Below are 26091 nucleotides of genomic sequence, written 5' to 3' on the forward strand. Positions count from 1 at the left end.
CGTAAATGATATCTTTTGCCATGAGATCATATTGTACAACTTTTCATGAACATATTGTGACAGTGATATTGAGGTGACAAAACACACTCTGTTTTCAGTGGTACAAACAGACGAGATAATGATAAAGCAGCAGGATAAATCTGCAAATAATATTAAACATACTGAATCTATTCGTGTCCAAAATGACATAACAAGCTTGCTTGCCTTGGATCCATGAAAATTGCCCCCTGTATAATACAATTATGTGCACATGTCAGTTTTATGGAAGGACATGGAAAAATGTAAAACATTCTGTGGATATTCTAAAGTCAGTCCATCAGACTCTTTAAGTATAATGCAAGGCCCATATGAACATACTCAGTCATCGTTGTCCGTCACAAATACATTTGCCACCTCATGTTGATACTTTTAACACAGTTCAATCTGACGTTGTCGTCAACAATAATTAAACAGCAACATAAGGCTATAATAAAACAAATCCAGATCTGTTAAGTCAATCATGTATGCCAACAATGATAAACCCTACCACTAGTCATTCAAAAGAAAGAAGTTACTTGTAATGTATGCAGCACTATACAGACTCAAATGGCATCCAGATTCGTGTTAATAAGGTCTGCCCTGCTGCCAGGATAATATTTCCAATGATGGCGATTTTAATCACAGCATAACTGATTTAAAACTGGTTGCATCTTAAGACAACTATGCCAAAGATATGAAGATGCATTCTCTGCTGGAAAATGTGTTTAAGATGATGAGGATATCGTCTTCAATCATTATGAAATTTTCTTTTAATCATCTATGGAATTCAATTACACACATGACAATTTATTTGAAATTAATTAGTGTTGGCTTCATTGAATTTCTTCATTTGTGTTTTCTAAGTTGATTGTTTTTTAATTTAACAAAAGAGGAAAATGCACAGTTTAGAAAAGTACATGCATGCATAATAATGACTTCCTTATTCCATTAATTTTACATTTTTTTATAGTTTTGTATTGCATGTACTTTTTAATGTGCTTATGTGTTGCAGTATGTTATTCTGTGATGAATCAGACACAAAACATGTAACATTTCAATTTTATTGAATGAAGATTTAAGAAACACAACCTTCTTATAATTTATTTTGTTACACATGGAAAACCAATGTTAGCAGTGACATTCAATGTTTTCTGTGTTATCATTAATCAGAAACATGTTAACTATATGACTCACTGCTAATTCATTGCATATTTTACACTATCTGTACATGAAAATACCATTCAACACATTCATATGATCAATCAAATGTGTTGTGATAATCACATTTTGAATTTGATACATGTATTGATATGTATCATATCGCAGGCTGTGTATCATGCATTGTATTGATACATGGCCCCAAACATATCATTTCACCCCTATTGAACAGGGCTAGATTTTGACTGAAACCATCACATAAAATCTATATTGGTGATGGACTAATTTGTCTGCAAATATCCCATTCACACCAATTTCCGAGAAGGTATGGCAGCATTATCATAGGAGATGAAGCATCCTCTCACTTGTATATAGTGTGTCCAATGTGACAGTGATGTATATTTGTAACAAGACTTGTCCCTGGAACTCTTGAATAAGACATAGCCTCTCTTATTGGGCTTTACTATGGAGTTACCAAGGTTACGACTAAAATATGATACTTATTCGAGCTTCAAAATCACCCATAACTTCACTCACAATCGAATAATGAACATGGATACATGGCCAAGGAATACATTGATTTAGAGACTACTGTCAGAGCTGGATTTAAATTCTAATATTCCAAATTTTACTTCGTTGGAATCAACTTTACATAATGGTTACTTTATGCTATAAGATGTGTCTTCTACAAGAGTTGTCTGCGTAGGTTCAAGTCTCGGATTCGGCCAATGTGGGTATGTGAGAAAGCTTGCCAGTAGCTTCTCGTGGGTCGGTGGTTCTTTCTGGGGTTTTCCCAGGTTCTTCCTCCACCATTAATACTGGCCGCCATGTATAGCCTATCGTGTGCTGAAAAATGGTGTTAAGCCCTACAACAACTACAACTAAATCTATAAGAGCTGCAGCTATTCAACAGTGAGATAGACTGTCTTTCATCAATGCATGAATAATTTAATGGACCAGGTGCATCACTACTTCAGTCTTCTATAGTTAAGTAGTCTTTGTCGTTGTATCATTTCAAAGATCTCTTGCAAATATTATGTAAGTATAACACCTCACAAATTATAAGGTATTAATATTACGACAGGTGATACATCTCTGCTTTTCATAAATGTCTATTTAATTTGTAATTAGTTGAACATTTTGAGGAATTTGTTGATTGCCTGGGTAAAATTAATGTTACTAAAGCATACCAAATATTAAGAACTTGGAATGATTATTTATTTATTGTCTGCAGTGCATGCCCTACCATTTAACAGCACCATCATCAGCAAGGTGCAGAGCCTGCAGTCCACTGGGGAATTTTGTCAGTGGGCAGTTGTTCACAATGTATGACATGGTCTGCAGAGCTCCATAGCTACAGGAAGAGTCAGTGAGCTGGCCCCATCGTACAAGGTTGACTGCACACTGCCTCTGTCCTGTCCAGAAATGGTTCAGCATGGTCTACAGATGTCGTGGAAGGCTGAAGCCAGGAGGGCAGACAGATGGCTCATTTATGAGGGAGTGGTAATACGTTCAGATCCACTCCCTTTGGAGGTTAACTTCACCCATTTTGTAATAATTGTGCTGTGTTTTATCATTCTTCAAAATTACAGCAGACCTCATAACAAATTCAATTGTTCTCAGTAACTTGCACAATGCTATCTCTCAGCTGGATATTTGTATATCAACACCATGTGTGCAGCATGATGTCCCAGTGCTAGACATCACTATAAACTACTACAATGCAGACATTGTAGCAATATGACTGAAAAACTGTTAAAGCTATGTTCAAAATCCAAAACACACACACACACACACACACAAATCAGTTCCTACTTGCCAAAATATTGAAAATTTTGACTACTGTTATTTCTGAAAGCAAGTTAAACAAAATACTACTACAACTTCCAATAGAGGGGCCCCGAGTGGCCGAGTGGTCTAAAGCACTCTCCGTTACGAATCACTGCCATCTCACCTTTGTTTGTGTGGGTTCGAGTCTTGGATTTGGCCACTGTGGGTATGTGAGAAAGCTTGTCAGTAGCTAATCATGGGTCGGTGGTTCTTTCCTGGGTTTTCCCAGGTTCTTCCTCCACCATTAATACTGGCCGCCATGTATAGCCTATCGTGTGCTATGGGATAGCATTAAAACCCTAAAACATTAAAACATGTGGAAAAATCATTCTGAATCATTACTCAATAGCATTAAAAAAAATTCAAATAAAGATTATATTTTCTCAACATGCAAAGGTCTCTACCAGTTTTGAACTGATATCAATGTCCAAGACAGAACATAACATAGCCAAATAGGAGGAGTTGATGTCAAGTGTATGATTTTTATACATAAAACATTTTCAAATTTTCAGATCCAAATGATTTTTAAAAAACTTATGATTATCCTGCTATTGAAAGGTAAAACTGGTAACATGGAAGACAAAAACAATATAGACCAACAAGCTCTTATGATGATAATTAAAAACAAAATTGAATGTTCTGTACAACAAAGATGTGAAGTCACAATTTCTTCTAAATTTGTCTCGTTTTAAGAAACAACATTCAAGAGACTTGTGCTTTATGCCTTTAAAGAAACTATCAACTGTTATATAAAATATGGTAGGCCTGTGTTTGCATGTATTTCAATGGCAGTAATGCATCTGAAGGGGTTATTTATATTATTTTTAGAATGCTGCTTGACAATCAAATACCTGATGACACAGTTGATACTCTAGTTAAATGGTATGGAAAACAGTTGTACTATATGCAATGGGGAAAGTGCAGTATGCAATTCCATATATGTAACCAATGGTTTGAGGCAGGGAGTTGTTCTTTTGCCTTTGTTTTTAATACATACATAAACATTGTAAATTATATGTTGGGACAATGTCACAAGAGGCTACATTTGACACTAAAGGCTTTATTTTTGTTTCAATCTTAGTTTTGCTGATGATATGTAAGTGATAAGTTTTTCTACAGCAGGTTTAAGGAAATTACTGAAAACGTGAACATTATGCATTTGAGAATGATATCATATAATACAGAAAAATTGGTATGCATGGTTTTTCAGTCAACTTCTTTTAAATTACCTCCCTTTGTACTTCGTAATGGTTATTGCTAGTGCATGTCAGTTATAATATTTGGCTCATTTTAAAATCCAATCTGTCTGATGATGAACATATAACGTAACAAAACACATTTTAAAATCCAATCTGTCTGATGATGAACATATAACGTAACAAAACACATTTTAAAATCCAATCTGTCTGATGATGAACATATAACGTAACAAAACACATTTTTGTGTACTCTTAATATACATGCATATGATTATACATTTTAATCATCATTTAAAACACAAAAATTCTCAGTAATGCCTCAAAACTAAATACATTATTGTTTACCAATACGATAGAGGCACTGTTCCATCTCGGAAGGCTTAATAGTAAGTGAAGACTACTTTTATAACCAGTAACTAACTTATTTTTATACATTCACATTATACACTGCCTGTTTGTATTAACTATAACTATAGATGCCAAGCAAACAGAAGTCCAGGTGATGAATGAACACAACTGGCAGCGAGCAGTAAACTCACTGTTTGAACTTACCGACAGGATATCAAAGACAAGGGTTGTTTTTATTACAAAGCAAGTTGACCTTGGAAAAAGACTTTGGATACTTTTACGCCAATTTTGTTAAAAAAGGTATTAATACAAAGGTCATTTTTTTACAAAGAAAGCCGACCTTGGGTTCTTTTAAGTGTGCCAATTTTTTGTTGATGGGATATACAAAGTCAGCCATGATATGGAAGCTAACTTTAGTTCCCTGTCACCAGAATTCACTGGAATTTTGAAAATAAATTGAATCAATCGAACATTGATGACCCAGCACAGCCAAAAAGATCTGGAGAAAATAAAATCATTTGATGAATTTGTGAAGGCCAGAAGAGAAGATAATTTCGTTGACACTATGATCACTAACATGGATAAATTCTAGTGCACTTTGATCTCACTGCTGGGTGGACTGACAATAAGATGGGGTTAAAAGTTAGTGTGACTGGTGCAGATTAAAAAAATCTGACTTCTGTCATTGCAGTTTCTGCTTCAGAAGATGCAGCCTCCTATTGCAATATTTCACGGCATGAACAAATATTCTAGTACTGAAAGAATGGATCATACATGTGCATGAGATGGGTTATGTTGAGAAAATGCTAATTGGATCAAAGAGTTTTATCTCAAGTACACAGTTTAATAATTTTTTAAATAAAATTTAAGTTAGAGTGCATTTTCTGGCATGTAATTTTTGAATGATTTATCATTTATAAGGTGTCTCACAACTGATGACTCGAAACAAATGATGTGTCCCCAAACATACAATGCACACACAAATTATTTTTTATGGTGTCCCAATATGGTAAATACAGTATTAAAAAAACTATGTATCCAGTATGTTTAGTGGTTCAAGAGAAGTTGTTATTTAAAGGTTTCTCTAGTTTTAAGAAATGTTTGCCACATCTGATGGCAGATTGGCATTTGTCCAAAAGTCTGAAAGACTGTGTTTGCCATTGAGCTCTGTGCCAAATTTTAATGAAAATATGTTGTGGTTGTAGCGAAGAAGTTGAAAACAGCAACTGCTGATGGATAATGGATGACTGACTTTGGACAATATATGACACAAGCTTGAAAATGCATACTCAGTGCAGGATCAAACTATAAACTTGCATGGCCTGAAAGCCTTTATCATTATGATCATCATTATACAACAATTATAATAATAACCATGCCAGTACCTGGGCCAGATCATTCTGCACTTCATGTGTGTATTTCCTGAAGACATAATCCATGGTCTCCACTATTCCTGCCTGCTCTATCCCTACCATGGAGGGCTGGAACAATAACTCTGGTACCCTGATGAGAAAATTATACCGAGGCATTAATCTACTGAACAGATCAAGTTTGTGAATAAAATTGTAAGCATTTCATCACGGCTTTGATAAAAACATCTAGAATGTCCTGTAAAATAATTTTCAAGAAAATTTAAGAACTTTTACAACAGTATTCTATCACCAGAAAATACTTAAATTTTCAAAAGATTCACCAAATGTTATAATATTTTCAATTTGCATAAGGTTATTGTGTTGGCCCATGACAATACTGATAAATTTCAGAAACACATACTGTCTTATTTACCACAGTTTGATCTATAACAACATAAGCCAAGATACACTGAGGTTTGTATTGCTGAAAGACTTACTTTCACTAAGGTGTTTTAGTTCAGGTGTTTTATGATACTATTCATCAACCTTCAATACAGTATTAAAGACTTTGGAAATAATCTTGTTGCCTCTGTCCAAAAGAATAATACAGTCAACTATCATTATAATGATGACCTTGGTTCAAGTCATATCTGTTGTAGCAAGATTGCAAAGATTATGGCATGTATTTTAATATTTATCCATGAATTAACTCTTATGTCAAGCACCGAACAAAAACAGATATCTACTGACCACTTAAGACCTTTATTTTGTACACAATACTAAATCTAGAGCTGATTGGGTTCAAACACAATCATGCTAAAAATGAATAAATTCAGTTTATTTTTCTGTCTTCATATATTACAAGTTTTAGAATCATACTTCTTCTCCTGAATGCAAACATTATCTGCTATGGCTGTGTTACAAAATCTTTTGTGAGAGAATTGTACATTACCACATAACAATATTTTTAAAGATTTCTAATCATAATCAATAAAGGATTTAAATTCAGATTGAAAGTGTCACCCCCCCCCACAGTGATGCACTCTGATCTGACACTGAAAGGATATAATGTGTTAACTTTTTGTCTAGACTCATGGTAAACAAGTCGACCATTAGCTTTCATCTATCAGAAAGAAACTCTAATAATTGATACAAATACTTTTCTTTGAGGACTGCATATCATAGCTCCATACCTGCCATATTCCCAGACAAAGGTGGTGTGTGTGTGTGTTTGAGCCTCACAAAGTGTGTTTGAGGTCCCTAGGGGGAGGGGTCAGTGTGTGTGATCAAAAAAAAAAAAAGCAATGCATCGAATTGAAAATAAGCTATATTTTCATATAAGCCATTAGAAAATGATTGAAAAATCAAATCTGAATAAACAAAACTTAATTTTTGTCTGGGTTTCCCCTCCAAGGATTTAATTCACTTACAGAGAAAAATAGTTGGTAAACTTAGCACTGTAATGTCCAATATCACTGCCATACACATGTACAAACACTCATATATCACAACCACATTGATATTAAATACAAACAAACAAGTTTCTGCCTTTAAAATCCATGCTTATTTTGATGCAGTCATTACTGCTCTCAATAGTTCAGTAGGCAGTTTGAAGGTAATGCAACTGTCATCAGTATTCACACTAAAAACCAGTTTGTACTATTGTCCAAAAACCAGATTGTACTATTGTCCAAAGACCAGATTGTACTATTGTCCAAAGACCAGACTGTACTATTGTCCAAACTTCTCTGCTGGATTCTCTAGGCAAATCCTAGTCAGAACTGAGTTGTTTATGACAACCATCATGTTGGTATTGCCAGATCTGTATCTGATACAGTGTGACAATGAGATATGCTTCTCTCTATAGAATACTACATATATATCATATTTGTACCCACCATTTCGATGGGGGAAGGGAGAAAACATACTATTTTCAAATTTAATGAGTTTTTCTTACAGGTAATACAGCAGTCATAAATGGCTCCATCCAGTTCAGGTGTTAATGCATTATTAGCGCAAATCAAATGTGCAAACATGAGGGTGTACTTATTACTGTCTTTTAATCAATCTATTTCATGGCTAAAATCATTATGAAAGGCATGGGTCAATTAATAGTATTTTAACAAGATTAAGAAATCAAATAATAATAAAGATAACTAATCTGAATGTTTAATTCAGTGTACTGAATATGCTATCACAGGAGACTGATGTTTTTATCAATAAAACATGACAAAAATTTGTGACAACATGAAATAGCCATATCTGTACTATAAATATACACATGTTGTATGTAACTGATAAAATGTCAGACTCCAGTAATACTACATACAGGTGTTTCTATTTTGATGAACGTCATATACTTCAGAATTACTAAAATGTCAATATCTGCTGTATGTGCAAAGAATTAAATTCTCCCTCTTGCTACTGTGCTTGACAAAGTAAAACCCTGTCAACCTGGAGTTTTAACATTTTATTTTGCTGAGCTTTGCAGGTAAATTATGTATTCTTGCTTTTAACACTGGTAGTGCTGTGTTGTTTTGCTTGACCTTGAAAGCAGTGCTGATTTGTTTCTAACTGTCCTGTCCGTGTATGCTGAATTGTTTCAGAACAATAGAGAGTTTTTGGGCCAAATCTAATTAACAACTACAAAACTATTATTTATAATCATATTGTTGTGAAATTGTATAAAGTGATGCATATATGCATACAGATTGCTAACACTAAAATGTCACTGAAATTCATGTGTATTCTTGGCTACCATAGCCTTCCAAATAGACAAAAAGGGCAGAAAAGTAATTTTTTGGGGACAAAAAAAATCAAAATTAATGTATACTTTTCCATCAAATATACTTATTCTGTACATGCACATGGACAGTCAATTTATTTTCCTACATATCCTCAGTTTATTACTTGTAGGGCTATGATAGATAATTAAAACTCTACTTTCAAACATGTCCTTCATTTCAGTATGTTACAATATTTAGATGATGTAATATTTATGCAAGGTTATTAATCACAAATGGTCTGCATATAAAATATAATTCTATTCATTTATTTTATAGTTCATTGATAAGGGACCAATACTAATCATATAAAAAATGATAAATAATTAGATTTACTTTGGTTGCCATAGCAACCAAAAAATAATGCTAGTGTTTGAAGGATTTAAAAGACTTTTTAAAATAATATTGTTGGTAGAATCTTTTATTCAACAAAACAAAGCATTCATTTTTCATTTTCATTATTCAAATAGGTCAGTGTCATCAAGTTGTTTTAATTATGAAGGCAAAATACCAATTATCATAAAGTAGAACAATTACATTTGTTGTGTTTTAGTGTACAGAGAATACTGTTTATGCAATGAAGTCCAACTAATGGAAAACTAGTTTTCTCATTTGAAAATTGTCGAAAGGCAGATGATTTACAGCTTTTTTATGTAAACACATCTATAAGCAATTATTGTTGGTTGCAAGAATAAATTTGATGAATGCAAGTATCTCTATATATGTGAAATACGTAATAACTGATACAAAATCCATCTGCAAGTTTGTCATTGACTGCAGTGGACTCTATTCATCATCAAGTAAAATGAAACAAATAAATTTTTCTTTCAAAATAAAAAATACAGTTGAAAAAGTTAGGATTTCATTCATGGATTTAATGACTTTTAGTCTTATTTTGAAAATGTTTTGGGCCAACTTCACAACTAAATCTTTCGTATGTCTTAACTTTCCTTTACTGTCTATTAACCTGCAAACTGAATGCATATCCATAGTATGGGATACATCATATCTTTGATGTCTTTAATAGCTTTTATAATTAATGCATTCTTAATATATGACAGCGCATCTAATGTTCAGCTAGTTTGAGCACATATAGTTTTAGAATAACTTTCTTTACAACTCAAGTTGTTTTAGAATCTTATTTTTTAAAAATCTTCTGATGTTCAGCTAGTTTGAGCATAACTGTCAATGGCCTACCAAACAGAAGTGTTTAATTATGTAATATTCTAGTGTCTACATCTGAATGATTTTAATGTAATATCATCAGGTACAGCAATATTATCACAGTCATTAGTTTGGGTCTTCTCTCAACACAATAGAGTAGTGTACTATTTTTCGGTTGTATAAGGTATGAAACATCAGCTAAGAAATGCCAATGTGTTTCCAAGCCAAGTCAGCCCTTCGATCTTTACTGCCAAGTGAGGCAGAAATAAATTCACTGAGATGTGAGTTTTCAACACTTGATGGGATCTCTTGCGTTCAGTACACATGTATGATTGTCAGGTATTATTTTGAGAGGAGCTGTAGATCTGAGAGGCCTGAAAGTCATTATTACAGAAAATTAACATAATTATTTCTCACTGATTATAAATTAAAGAGTAAAAGTTTTGAGGTTTTCAATGATAATTATTCATTGTAACCTACCAAAAATATTAGAAATAAAATAGATTTCTCAGCAACAATCTTAACATATTATAAAGACTACACTGTCAAACATTTGAGGAAAAATAAAAAAATAAATAAAAAAAGAACAAGTTCTATATGTTCATTGGTGTATCTCTGAAACTAGCGCTGTAAAAACGAAACAAAAAATGAAACTGTCAATGAAAAAAAAAATGATTTGCACCAGGTGAAAATTTCAGCAACTGAATGCGGGTCATGATTATTAGATTCCCAAGTCACATACATTTCACACTGCTCTCATAAGAGTGGGTTAATTAAAAACTCTCTCTCTTTCTCTCTCTCTCTCTTCCATCCATTTCCTTTTCAACTTAATTGTTGAAAAAGAGAGAGAAAGAGAGAGAGAGAAAGAAAGAGAGAGAGAGAGAAGCAGAGCAAAATGAACTTTATAGTGCAAGAAGAGTATTATGCTTTTTTTTATTTTAAGAAAAGAAATCAGATCTTCAAGGAAAGGAAATCTCAGTATCAATACCTGACAACCCCAAAAATGAATGGTTGGTCCCTTTCAGGCATATACAATTCTTACTCTTGATACAATGTATCCCCCAATATAAAAAAGGCTGTGTACATGACAGACTCATTGATAAACTTGGCTAAAAGTTTAAGCTTGATTTTGTGGAACTTATTACTGAATGGGATGGCCATGTAATAGCACTTGTATATCAACACATTACAGTGTCAGAGCACTTTCATATCAAACACATTACAGTGTCAGAGCACTTTCATATCAAACACATTACAGTGTCAGAGCACTTTCATATCAAACACATTACAGTGTCAGAGCACTTTCATATCAAACACATGACAGTGTCAGAGCACTTTCATATCAAACACATTACAGTGTCAGAGCACTTTCATATCAAACACATTACAGTGTCAGAGAACTTTCATATCAAACACATTACAGTGTCAGAGCACTTTCATATCAAACACATGACAGTGTCAGAGCACTTTCATATCAAACACATTACAGTGTCAGAGCACTTTCATATCAAACACATGTCAGTGTCAGAGCACTTTCATATCAAACAAATGGTGTATTCCTGCAGAAAATGAATTCTCAAATTTGGAAAACGCTGCATATTGCTATTTATACCTCTATACTTCCACACAAAGCTCTAACAAACTTTATTGTAATTTGGACCATAACATATATATATGGTAATCAGTGACAACTGGCTATGAGACAGCTGCGAGACTGCAACTACTTAACAGCCACCATATTGTTTATATCAACATCCACTGTTAACAACAAACTTTCCTGGACAAATAAGTCTGTTGTAATATTTGTTTCACTGATGTTTCGTTACAACGATGCAGAGAGCCATGATCTACGAGACTATTACATATACTATCTCCCTGCTATTATTAGCACACATTTAATGTTTGGCCTAGAATGGACATCCACAGACATCACTATCATGCACCATTAAAATATGGTATCCACAGACAGAGCTAGGTGATGTTTGACCATAAATATATGATTCCCACATAAAAAGCCAGGTGATGTCATATATAAATATATGGCTCCAGCACTACCAGAATTAAACTGTGGTTTAACAGCATTGGAAACCATTTGCAGATAAATTTTAAGTAAGTACCACTTCAAGAATTTATTATGAAACCTAACTTTTTACCTCTGTGAAGAAATTAGCCCAACAGGCACTGACATAATAAGCTTTTATTTTCATAACTGTCATATTTTGGTAACTAGAATTCAGATTAGTAAATTTTGGTAATTATAATTCAGATTATTTATTTTCTTTACCACCAAAACTTGGAGCTTCTAAGCATAACTAGAAAACTTTTATTAAAAACCCAATATGACCACCAGATCTGGCTGAATAGCAGGAATAATGTAGATGGAGGAGGGGCTCAATATACCCGATAAAGATGATCCAACCCGATAGCAGAACCCTTAGAATGAGTGTTAGAAAGGCTCTCCCTTTGGTCTTAACAGTAGAAACACAAATAGAAAGAAAAAGATGCAAATGCATTTAAAGGGGTACAGCTTGGATCAATGCATTTAATTGGGTACAGCTAGGATCAATGCATTCAAAGGGGTGCAGCTAGGATCAATGCATTCAAAGAGGTACAGCTAGGATCAATGCATTCAAAGGGGTACAGCTAGGATCTATGCATTTCCTATTGCATCAATTACATAAGATTTTCAACTATGCATTCTAAACTTTGGAAGTGTATTTCCTCTAAGCCTTGGCAATGAAGTTGGCACCCTAGTAGACAGGTCCATGATTGGTCTACTGCTGATGATCTGACAGATGTGCATGCCTCTGATCTATCATATTGAGATCACTGCTCTTAACTGTCACCGACTAATTAAAAATGCAAAGGTATCCTATAAAAACAGGCTACCTCTTAATTCAAATAACTTTTCCCAAAATCTGATGGGTGGTATAAATTTGGAGGTTTTACTAAAAGTACCAAAGAATGGTCATGATCCAATTTTAAGCTAATCAAAGATAAAATCTTTAATCTAAGAACAAAGGGGAAACAAAATAGTAACATTCATCTTTTCTTCATTATTCTGTTACAGAAATGTATCTCACCTGATTCTGTTAATAGCCACAAATGTACCTCACCTGATTCTCTACAAAGCGAGACATGTGCCTCACTTGATTCACTCAATAGCCACAAATGTACCTCACCTGATTCTCTACAAAGCGAGACATGTGCCTCACTTGATTCACTCAATAGTAACAAATGTATCTCACCTGATTCTCTACAAAGCAAGACATATGCCTCACTTGATTCACTCAACAGCCACAAATGTACCTCACCTGATTCTCTACAAAGCGAGACATGTGCCTCACCTGATTCACGCAATAGCCACAAATGTACCTCACCTGATTCTCTCAATAGCCAGATGTAATCTGTAGTATTCAGCAATATCAAACTCCCCGGCTGATTCACCTAGCTCTCTGCAATAATATGCAAGTGATAATCAATTATTTCCTCATTCTTTCAATATGCTTTACAAGTTTATTCCCAAAAAACAAGTATTTGCCACAATAAAATATAACTTCAGAAAATGTTTTTAAGGACTGAAGGTGATCCACATCAGTTCATACTTATATTTTATATTTCCATAAATGTGGATAACTTAACTAAGTTTTAACAAAAGCATCATAAATGGCACATTATATAAATATACTGTATTTAACAGTCTTCCATAAAGATAACTGAAATTTGTGTGCAGAAACCACTTTCTTTGATTTTTCTGACCCCAACTCAACAGAGTTTTCCTACCCCAAGTGCAAGCTGACTGCTCCAGTGGCCTAAGTGGTTAGAAAGCCTGCCTCAGATGTGGGAGGTTATGGGTTTGAGCCCCAGGCTGAGTCATACAAAGACTTATAAAAATGATACAAGCAGCTGCCTCACTAGGCACGCAGTATTATCAGGTTAGTGTCAGGACTGGTTGGCCCGATGTCAGGATAATGTGACTGGATGGGAAATCATGCTACATGTCTGCGGCATGATGCCTCAGTGCTAGACATCACTATAAACTGCCACACTGTAGACATCATAGAAGTATGACTGAAACATTGTTAAAGCAACATTAAAAATCCAAATCACAAACAACTATACCCACACACACAGAGTGCAAGCCATACATTGACTGTAGATGGTGTAGGACTCTAGCTATTGTGCAGAATCCATCCATCTTCTATTAGTCAGTGACAATTGACCTTTTGACCCCAAAATTACATGGTTTATGCACAATAATTTGAGTTATCCACCATCTCCAGTTAACAAACTTGATGAAAGACTTGCACATAGGATAGGGAAAATCCCCAGCTGTCATCCTTAAGTCAATAACCTAGACATTTGACATTGTGACTCTGAATTTAATCGAGTTCTTCTGTACCCCATGTGGAAGTCATGCATGAAGTGTGGTAACCATAAATGGTGGATAACACAAGTTATTATCTGGAAACACATTTGTAACTGACTGATGGACAACACCATAACATGACGTGCATTATGGCAGACATAAAATATGGATGGATCAACCTGGCTCACTTCCATAAAAGCATATCTTTAATTGTAGAAAATTTCACACATCTGCATCATCCGTTGTAAATAACAACAGAACATTTTTTAAATAGTTTATTACCTGAAATCAGCATAAATATAAATAACACGGTTTGGCAAACCTTGGCAACTGAAAACCAAAAAGTTTATTTTAATTTTTTTTGGTTCAGTTTCTCTTAAGAAATTACAAGTCTCTTTATACTCTGTGAGCAAAGAAAAAGAATGTTTTCTGTTTTCTTTATGTGGAAGTAATTGAGCATACTTTTTAAAATGAAACAGATATTGAATGTTTGAACTGAAGTTCTATAGTGTAGTATTTTAAATATTATATAAACTGAAGATGGAAATGGTTGTTCACATTGACCTACTTCTGAAATTCTGGATCATGTTCTCTCAACATGGTTTCTAGTTCCTCAAGTTTATCTTCCTCTGCCTCTGAATCACTGTCACTGTTGTTAGGATTCTGTAAAAATACACCAGTCACAAAATATCTCAGCGAAAGATTTGTTATTACAGGTAACTGATTCTGATGTCAGAAAGACATCATTTTTGCTCAATTTAAATACACATATGATATGATCGTTTATAAGACAATGTTCTTTTTAATAAAAATCTGATTCATGCAAAGTAGGGCTTGTCTTATAAGCATGACATACAAAACAAATTGATAAATATAGGGGTAATGTTAGAAAATTGAGGTTTTGCAGTAAAATTATGTCATTTCAAATATTTTAATGTTTTCATGCTACTATTCCTATTCATAAATGTGTATATGGCATGCACCATATGTATCCATTTCATGATGGTAATCCCATTCATAAATGTGTATATGGCATGCAACATATGTATCCATTTCACGATGGTATTCCCATTCATAAATGTGTATATGGCATGCACCATATGTATCCATTTCATGCTACTATTCCCATTCATAAATGTGTATATGGCATGCATCATATGTATCCATTTCATGATGGTATTCCCATTCATAAATGTATACATCATATACACCATATGTATCCATTTCATGATGGTATTCCCATTCATAAACGTGTATATGGCATACACCATATTTATCCATTTCATGATGGTATTCCCATTCATAAATGTGTATATGGCATACACCATATTTATCCATTTCATGATGGTATTCCCATTCATAAATGTGTATATGGCATACACCATATTTATCCATTTCATGATGGTATTCATTACAGATACTTGTATCTACAGTTATTTGGATTTTAATAATTTGAAAATATTATGGGTAAATAAAATGCTACCCACACAAAGTGAAGTCTGTGTCAGTGTTGTTTACCATGGGTGTTTACTAGCAATTATATTGCTTCCCTTTTCATGCAAGTCTGTACAACCTGTATTTGTATTAATATTTGCGTGTTGCTGTATATACACTGTGTTTGATGCAATAAAAGTTTTGATTTAATTAGTGGGTTTTTCTCCATAAGTTTGATTTAATACTCAAGTGATATTTCCCACATTTTCTGTCAGTGTACACAACCCAACAAGCCCTTGGCTTGAAAAGACAGCACCAAATTTTACACTGGTTTTGTCATTACCCACCCACCCATGCACTTATCCATCCATCTATCCAGTGTGACTTGTTTTATTTTTTCAAAGTGCAACTCTAACTCACTGATTACAAAGTCAGCCCTTCATATAGATCTGACTTGCAAAATATACCTTGACTTATAGGAGGGTCAAAGAGAAATTGGCTTTCCCCTAAAAATGGGGGTTTCTAAAAATGGGGGGTGACTTAGAGCTGAGTATATATGGTAAAATGATCCTTTAAATAAATCTGTCAGATCACAATTTCTTTTGTCAAGATCCTTATTAAATTGAAAGGATTTAAAGTGATGATAGGGTATCACTTTTAAAGAAAATAAATTCAACTGTAGTGCTTGTTGAGCTCTACAAATCACGATGACATTAAAAGTTGTATCAAGTGGTCTTACTCCAATGAAAACCAATGCCTTTGTTCTAATCAAAGGAAATCATTCATTCTGGTTAATAGGAGTGTGTGTCTGTGTGTGTGAGGGAAGGAAATCACTACAAACTCAACAAATTGCCACTGTTGGACTTGGTAGCTGACATAAGCTGCCGATTTAGATTTATCCGATTTACTTTACCATTATTCGGGTTTGTGTTTACTTTTTGAAGGAAAAAAGACAAATCACAACTAACACAAGTATCTTGCAGAAATACCTGGCCAGCAAACCTTCTGGCAACAGTCTGGAAAACTGCCTTTTATCAAAGAGGAGTCAACATTAAAGCTAACAAAACACCCTTCATTCAAACTGCCAAAACATGCATTTCTGTTGGTTACAGTTTAACTGTGTGGGATGAATTTGTTATTTCCAATCCAAACTGTAAAAAATGTCTCACTAATCATGAGTTCAAATGCACCTATAATGTGTCATACAAATAGAAGCAAGCATGTTGTGCGGAGCAATGTTAACTCCAAGGCACCATCTTGAAAAATGTATTCTCTATTTTACTCTATTGCTTCACAGGTTTAATAATAAAAGAAGGCAAGGGCTTGCATGATCCAAGTACTGTTGCAAAATGTGTGACCATGATCCAAGTACTGTTGTAAAATGTGTGACCTTGACCCCAAGGTCAAAGGGGCAAGCAAGTATATAAAAGAATGAAATATCTTATTTTCATAATGGTTTATTAAATACATGAAGAAAATACATGAAGAGGTTTGGAAAACATAAGCAAATGAAAAAACTTGATACAAAACATTAAAACAAAATTTCTGTGACCTTGACTCCAAAGTACAATAAGTGAACAAACACATCATAGAAAGAGTTCTATTAGCTTCATAAAAAGTCATCCTAAATATGAAGAAAATACATTTTTTCTAGTAAATTGTTTTCTGATAATATATTCCCTGATCACACTAACATTAGGAATAAAAGCCTGCTACATCTCAAATCCAGCCCTACTACATTAGGAAAATTAATACTTTCTATCATATAGACAAGGGAAACAACTCTTGCATATTACCTCCCCTTCCTGCTGCTAGGTGTCACTTCCTATTAAGCTGAGCAAAATAATGATAAGGATGCTTACATAGCAGGGTGGCTTGGGAGTGTTTTTGAGTAATCTGAAGCAATAAATATTCTTGGAGCAAAAGTAATTAACCAGAAAATTTGCTTTCTCCACTGAATACATTCCCTGATCAAATTAACATTAGGGGAACTGGTAATAGGCATATAGAATGCTCAGCATCCTACATATACTGTGTACATTGAGAGAAAGTAAGATTGGATTTCCCATGCAAATGATAACCTGTTTTCCTGCTTAAAGCAGCACAGTCTGTGGTCACAAGCTCCACCAGGTTAAAAAGATGAATCCAGTGAAGCAAAGAAGCTGTGCTGGTTTAATTATTCCTGGTAGTTGTCTCGTTTAATCTTGTAAACTTTGATTCTATAGCAAGCTTGGTACACAATAAAAAGAAAATTTTCTTTTCCCTACATTAATACTGGATATATTTCATCACTTGCTAAAATATCATGCTTTTGGAACCACACAATGAAATATATACAGGACTAACACAGGAAAAGAAAAAAACCTCCATGTTTTGTCTGCACACAAAAAACATCAGAAGGAGAGATCATAATGGTCCAAGAAACATGGAGATTCAAAATATCCATAAAAACTTTCCTGATAAATATAGAAGAAATAAATGTGACTTATGCTAAGTGTAGAAGCACGTATAACAAAGAGGAGTTTCTCTCCATGAATCCAAATTCAACCCATTGATGATATTTGCTAATCCTAAATATATTTCTGTTCATGAAACCAAATTCAGCCCAGTGATGATAGTGCTAATCCTACATATATTTCTGTCCATGAAACCAAATTCAGCCCAATGATGATAGTGCTAATCCTACGTATATTTCTGTCCATGAAACCAAATTCAGCCCAATGATAATGCTAATCCTAAATATATTTCTGTTGATGAAACCAAATTCAGCCCAGTGATGATAGTGCTAATCCTACGTATATTTCTGTCCATGAAACCAAATTCAACCCAATGATGATAATGCTAATCCTACGTATATTTCTGTCCATGAAACCAAATTCAGCCCAATGATGATAATGCTAATCGTACATATATTGCTGTCCATGAAACCAAATCCAGCCCAATGATAACAACACTAATCCTACATATACTTCTGTTGATGAAACCAAATTCAGCCCAGTGATAATGCTAATCCTATGTATATTTCTGTCCATAAAACCAAATTCAGCCCAATGATGATAATGCTAATCCTACGTATACTTCTGTTGATGAAACCAAATTCAGCCCAGTGATAATGCTAATCCTACGTATATTTCTGTCCATGAAACCAAATTCAGCCCAATGATGATAATGCTAATCCTACGTATATTTCTGTCCATGAAACCAAATCCAGCCCAATGATAATAACACTAATTCTACATATACTTCTGTTAATGAAATCAAATTCAGCCCAGTGATAATGCTAATCCTACGTATATTTCTGTCCATGAAACCAAATTCAGCCCAATGATGATAATGCTAATCCTACGTATACTTCTGTCCATGAAACCAAATTCTGCCCAATGATGATAATGCTAATCCTACGTATATTTCTGTCCATGAAACCAAATTCAGCCCAATGATAATAACACTAATCCTACATATACTTCTCTTAATGAAACCAAATTCAGCCCAGTGATGATAATGCTAATCCTACTTATACTTCTGTTGATGCAACCAAATTCAGCCCAATGATGATAATGCTAATCCTACGTATATTTCTGTCCATGAAACCAAATTCAGCCCAATGATGATAATGCTAATCCTACGTATACTTCTGTTGATGAAACCAAATTCAGCCCAATGATGATAATGCTAATCCTACGTATACTTCTGTTGATGAAACCAAATTCAGCCCAATGATAATGCTAATCCTACGTATATTTCTGTCCATGAAACCAAATTCAGCCCAATGATGATAATGCTAATCCTACGTGTATTTCTGTCCATGCAACCAAATTCAGCCCAATGATGATAATGCTAATCTTACGTATATTTCTGTCCATGCAACCAAATTCAGCCCAATGATGATAATGCTAATCCTACATATATTTCTGTCCATGAAACCAAATTCAGCCCAATGATGATAATGATAATCCTGCGTATATTTCTGTCCATGAAACCAAATTCAGCCCAATGATGATAATGTTAATCCTACGTATATTTCTGTCCATGAAACCAAATTCAGCCCAATGATGATAATGCTAATCCTACATATATTTCTGTCCATGAAACCAAATTCAGCCTAATGATGATAATACTAATCCTACGTATATTTCTGTCCATGAAACCAAATTCAGCCCAATGATGATAATGCTAATCTTACGTATATTTCTGTCCATGAAACCAAATTCAGCCCAATGATGATAATGCTAATCCTATGTATATTTCTGTCCATGAAATTAAATTCAGCCCAATGATGATAATGCTAATCATACAAATATTTCTGCAGATGTTAATTCTCTGAAGAAAATAATCATTTCTTGTCTTCTGTTATACATTAATTTCATTCATCCTGCAACACATACAAACATAGAGGCCAAAATTCAATGCAGTGCTTGCTTCAGTCAGGTATCTCATGCTTATTGATAGGAATATAATCATTACAGCTGGTGCAAGATGTTGTCCTGGCCATATTGAGTATGACAGATTTAAATATGCTGCTTTTGACTGTATCTCAGGCTTGAAATCAGAAATGAGTTGACACTGTCATGCTTAAACAAAGTATATGAAACACTTAGAACAAAAGAAGACAAATCAATTTTGACATATCATCTTCTCTGATTATTATTCCAATCGATTATGGATTGACAAGGCATCATTCAATGACATTTGTAGTCATGACAATAGACTACAATGTTTAAAATCAGATCCTACAGACAATGCCTAGGCATCCTTTTTAAACCTTTTCACTCAGATAAAATACAATCAACAGTCATTAAAAGCAGTGTGTTGTAGGTGACATCAGCTATCACATCAGCTACCTAACTATGTACTTTATTCCTAAATATGATGACTTTCAACACGGTGACAGAGGAACTGTAATAAGTCAAAATACCACAGGCCTGATGCAGGCCATTTTTGGTGGAAATAACATTCCAGCAACTTTATTCCTATGTGGTACCTATCCATTCCTAAAGGAATAACTTTAGTCATATGTACTACCTATCCATTCTTATAGCAATAACTTTAGTCATATGTGGTACCTACACATTCATATAAGAATAACTTTAGTCATATGTGGTACCTATCCATTCATATAGGAATAACTTTAGTCACATGTGGTACCTATCCATTCATATAGGAATAACTTTAGTCATATGTGGTACCCACACATTCATATAGGAATAACTTTAGTCATATGTGGTACCTACACATTCATATAGAATAACTTCAGTCATATGTGGTACCTATCCATTCATATAGGAATAACTTTAGTCATATGTGGTACCTACACATTCATATAGGAATAACTTTAGTCATATGTGGTACCTATCCATTCATATAGGAATAACTTTAGTCATATGTGGTACCTACACATTCATATAGGAATAACTTTAGTCATATGTGGTACCTACACATTCATATAGAATAACTTCAGTCATATGTGGTACCTATCCATTCATATAGGAATAACTTTAGTCATATGTGGTACCTACACATTCATATAGGAATAACTTCAGTCATATGTGGTACCTACACATTCATATAGGAATAACTTCAGTCATATGTGGTACCTACACATTCATATAGAATAACTTCAGTCATATGTGGTACCTACACATTCATATAAGAATAACTTCAGTCATATGTGGTACCTACACATTCATATAAGAATAACTTCAGTCATATGTGGTACCTACACATTCATATAAGAATAACTTCAGTCATATGTGGTACCTACACATTCATATAAGAATAACTTCAGTCATATGTGGTACCTACACATTCATATAAGAATAACTTCAGTCATATGTGGTACCTATCCATTCATATAGGAAGAACTTCAGTCATATGTGGTACCTACACATTCATATAGGAATAACTTCAGTCATATGTGGTACCTACACATTCATATAGGAATAACTTTAGTCATATGTGGTACCTATCCATTCATATAGGAAGAACTTTAGTCATATGTGGTACCTACACATTCATATAGGAATATCTGCAGTCCAATTTTCATCACTGATATTTCAGTCTTCATCCCGATCTTGTGAAATTAGTCATCAGTAAGAACATGCTATAAGTCTATTGTAAAAACAATAATGCCAGCATATGTCCTCAGCAACAATATCAACAAAAATAAGAGTGGCTGTAAGAAGATGATACAGTAATTCAATTGGCCTACCTAAATATTTAGACATCTGACATAGTAATTCAATTGGCCTACTTAAAGATTTTGGCATCTGATATAGTAATTCAAATGGCCTACTTAAAGATTTAGGCATTCAAACTGAAATACCTACTTTCTTGCAGAAAGGAAGGAAAGTGCAAAGAGTAGATATGCAACATGATTAGTTACTAAATGTGTGGTTGAATATCGATGCTATGGTAAAAACAGAAATTTCTCAACAATACCATGATGTACCCAATTCACAGATACCATATATTGGGGAATATAACTGAGTGCTAGTCATATCACCAATGAACAACTGGCAGAAAATGCTGCACTGATTTGAAGAAAATAATAATCTCATATAGAAGGTAGAATACAAGGGTCTAGACATGAAAAGAAATCGCTGTGAAAAGAAGGATGCTTTATATGTACATCATTAACCCTTAAACATGCAGTGATGGCTGACAACATTTAATAGTTTGTCAGGTATTTGCATGGTGAAATACTCAGGTATTTGCTGCATTTTTAGCTCATTTTTAATGAAATTATTAACAATAAGGGACTTGATATTCTTCATATCATGCAGACCTTATCCATGCAAATGCCACAGTATGTTTATTTCAAGGACAATAGTACATGATTTTTTATAATCTGCAAAAGCAACATTCCCCCAACCAGAAACCAATTTGAAACTAATAACATAATAAGCCCGTTTGTATAGACCATTTTTATAAAATGGTTGTCTTTTATTTAAATCACGCAGATCATCTAGTGCAGCTTGTTTAGTTTTAGGAAAGTCCCAGCATCGTGATCAGAAAGTGTGTTTGATTAAACACAGCAATATGGATGTTTTGAAAATGAGTGTAGCTTTCCACATATTGTATTTGTAAAGTGTTTATGTGACTGTTTTTAATAATAATGGTGTTTTTTCAAATTCATGTTCTGCACTATCTTGTGCCAACTCTAAAGTCAGTTGTGAATTGGATGGATATAAAGTAGCATGGCCTAGTCTAGGTGTATTGGATGTGTGTAAAGTAGCATGGTCTAGTCTAGGTGTATTGGATGTGTATAAAGTAGCATGGCCTAATCTAGGTGAATTGGATGTGTAAAAAGTAGCATGGCCTAGTCTAGGTGAACTGGACATTTATAAAGTAGCAGAGCCTAGTCAAGGTGAATTGGATGTGTATAAAGTAACATGGCCTAGTCTAGGTGAATTTGATGCATATAAAGTAGCATGACCTAGTCTAGGTGAACTGGGTGTGTAGAAAGTATCATGACCTAGTCAAGGTGAATTGGATGTGTAGAAAGTATCATGGCCTAGTCAAGGTGAATTCGATGTGTATAAAGTAGCATGGCCTAGTCTAGGTGAACTGGATGCATATAAAGTAGCATGGCCTAGTCAAGGTGAATTCAATGCATATAAAGTAGCAAGGCCTAGTCAAGGTGAATTTGATGCATATAAAGTAGCATGACCTAGTCAAGGTGAATTCAATGCATATAAAGTAGGATGGCCTAGTCAAGGTGAATTCAATGCATATAAAGAAGCAGGGCCTAGTCCAGGTGAATTTGATGCATATAAAGTAGCATGGTCAGGTCTATATGAATTGTATGTGTATAAAGTAGCATGGCCTAAGTTAACATGGTCATAATCTTGCACTTGAACTACAATTGAACATACTTGAAACCACCCCTTCTTATTTACATCTACAAAGCAGGTTACCCTCTGCCCCACCCCCTTGAGGTTTTTAATTATTCATTTATTTTTTATTATTATGGGGTCCATTTTTCCAGATTCTTTTTCACACTTCTTGTCTAGAAGCACAATAAAACTATGTTTTCTCTGCATCTGCGTGTGTGTGTGTGTGTGTGATTTGGATTTTTAATGTAGCTTTAAAAAAAAATTTCAGTCATATGCCGTGTGGCAGTTCAAAGTGATGTCTAGCACTGGGGCATCATACCACAGATATGTTGCATCATGTCCCTCCCAGTCACATTATCCTGACATCAGGCCAACCAATCCTATTAATAACCTCTTAATGCTGGGTGCCAAGCAAGGTAGCTGCTAGTACCATTTTTATAAGTCTTTGGCATGACTCAGCTGGGGTCGAAAACCATGACCTCTAGCATCTCAGGTACGTTCTTCATTCTCTCTCTTGTAGAAGTATGTCATATGTGTTTACATTCAGTGAATCCATAAATTGTTAAGATAACTAATGTGTCTCTAGACCAGAGCTTTAACAATTGATTTATTTGTACATGAAAGTGCATTTGAAGCATTATAAATATAGTGATTCCACTTCTGTTTAGAGATAAGGGCAAACTTGCAAATGAATTTTGTGTCTGTGTGATCAAAATGAGATAAGATCTGAATCATTGGCTGAAGAAAGTCAGGTCTTATGATATTCACCATTTCAATAGCCAATTTCGATTTGCAACTGACAGGAGACAAATTATGTTCTTCTCCTCTTCCTGCTTCTCCTTCATAATATAGCATCTGTATATATCACAGTGGATTCTAATGTCTTTCATGTCATTGATTTTCTGTGGATTTCAATTAATATGAAAATGTCAAATCTTGTAGCATGCTACAATGTACAATGATTTTTATGGGGTTGATGTTTATGTTATATATCTAGTACCACTTAGCACGTTTTGCATAGATGGAAGGAAAAGAAGCTAATTCAAAATTATAACGTGTTGAAGATATATTTTTCTTTTGGTTGCTTTGATGCTATTTATGGATGTCTTCTGTAAAAGTCTTTTACAAAACTGTCACACACACACACACACACACACACACACACACACACACACACCTGTCTACAGCTGCCACCCATGGGAAATGGCAAAAGTGGCTTTTTAGACAGATGACCTCTGAAGTCAGGTCTAGCTCTCAAACTTGGTTCATGACAAATTTATGTATTATGAACTGAATAACATTAGCATTATTATTATTGTTCCACACATATCATTATTAGCAAGAGTAATACATTACCAATATACATGTATTTAGTTTCACTATTTAGCAAAAAAGGAAATAACAAAATAAGTTCCAATAAAAGCTACTGTATCCTTGCTTGAATTGTTTCACTTGTCAAAGATAAGAGGTGTCATCCTGTAGAGAAATAACTTTGCATTTATCAGTACCTGACTCTACTTGTCATTTAATGTCTCATGTAGAGAAATAACTGCATTTATCAGTACCTGACTCTACTTGTCATTTAATGTCTCATGTAGAGAAATAACTTTGCATTTATCAGTACCTGACTCTACTTTTCATTTAATGTCTCATGTAGAGAAATAACTGCATTTATCAGTACCTGACTCTACTTGTCATTTAATGTCTCATGTAGAGAAATAACTGCATTTATCAGTACCTGACTCTACTTGTCATTTAATGTCTCATGTAGAGAAATAACTTTGCATTTATCAGTACCTGACTCTACTTGTCATTTAATGTCTCATAAACCAATCCGATAATTTCAATACACCACCATCAAAACAAGAAAACTACATCCGAGTATATGCATTCATTTATACATATCTCTTTCTCTCTCTCTCACACAAGCAAACCATTTTATCTCATTTTATCTCAGAAGAAACAGCTACTAAATAAGATTAATATATGACAGCTAACCTGTAATTGTGAAACACACAACTTTTGTCATGGTAGTTGGTATAATTAGGCATGAAAACGTATTCACGCACTAAACAACTAATGGATTAAGCAGCTGCTCAAACTCACTGAGATCAAAAGACAGCTTTTGTTTGCAACCGTTGATGATTAGGTAATTTAAAGAAGCTTCCTGGGGCTATTGTTAGCAGCACCTACATCATTAGTCCAAGTTTCCTCTGACCTTTCCCACCTCATTTGTGATATCACAACATTTATGGTGGTGTATAGGGTTAGAGTCAATTGCCTATCAAAAGGTTTGAATTCGCTGCCACCGTGCAGTGGCCACATAGTGTAGCTGCTTACCAGTGGGCACAGCAAACTTAAAAGATGTTACTTTGAGTCATATCTGCATGAAATCAATAGGAAAATGATTTATTTTCTGAAATTGCAAGCATTATAATCATTATGTACTTAATCTGCTAACAGTCAAGATGAAGCAATATCGTTGATGAAATTTTACGTGGTACTCATCATTTGTATTTCTAGTCATATAAAAGTGCATGAATCTGGCAATCAACACGTCAATGTCATCTGAGGTCCAATAGTCACATGACATCAACAATA

The 26091-nt window shown here is 34.2% G+C and overlaps 1 protein-coding gene across 1 annotated transcript in view; it reads right to left on the reverse strand.

Annotated features, from left to right (window-relative positions):
- The window catches only part of LOC149778454 (actin-related protein 5-like), a 101799-nt gene that overhangs the window by 6589 nt on the left and 69119 nt on the right, over positions 1-26091 (reverse strand). Inside the window, exons 16-18 of the mRNA XM_089939292.1 lie at positions 14790-14884; positions 13233-13307; positions 5939-6056 (exon numbers count right to left, since the gene is read on the reverse strand). Of these exons, the coding sequence (XP_089795418.1) occupies positions 5939-6056; positions 13233-13307; positions 14790-14884 (288 nt within the window). The remainder of the gene's footprint in view (positions 1-5938; positions 6057-13232; positions 13308-14789; positions 14885-26091) is intronic.

This window comes from Sinohyriopsis cumingii, chromosome 17 (genome assembly GCF_028554795.1).
Source record: "Sinohyriopsis cumingii isolate HCF-2022 chromosome 17, ASM2855479v2, whole genome shotgun sequence".
NCBI classification, from domain to species: Eukaryota; Metazoa; Mollusca; class Bivalvia; order Unionida; family Unionidae; genus Sinohyriopsis; species Sinohyriopsis cumingii.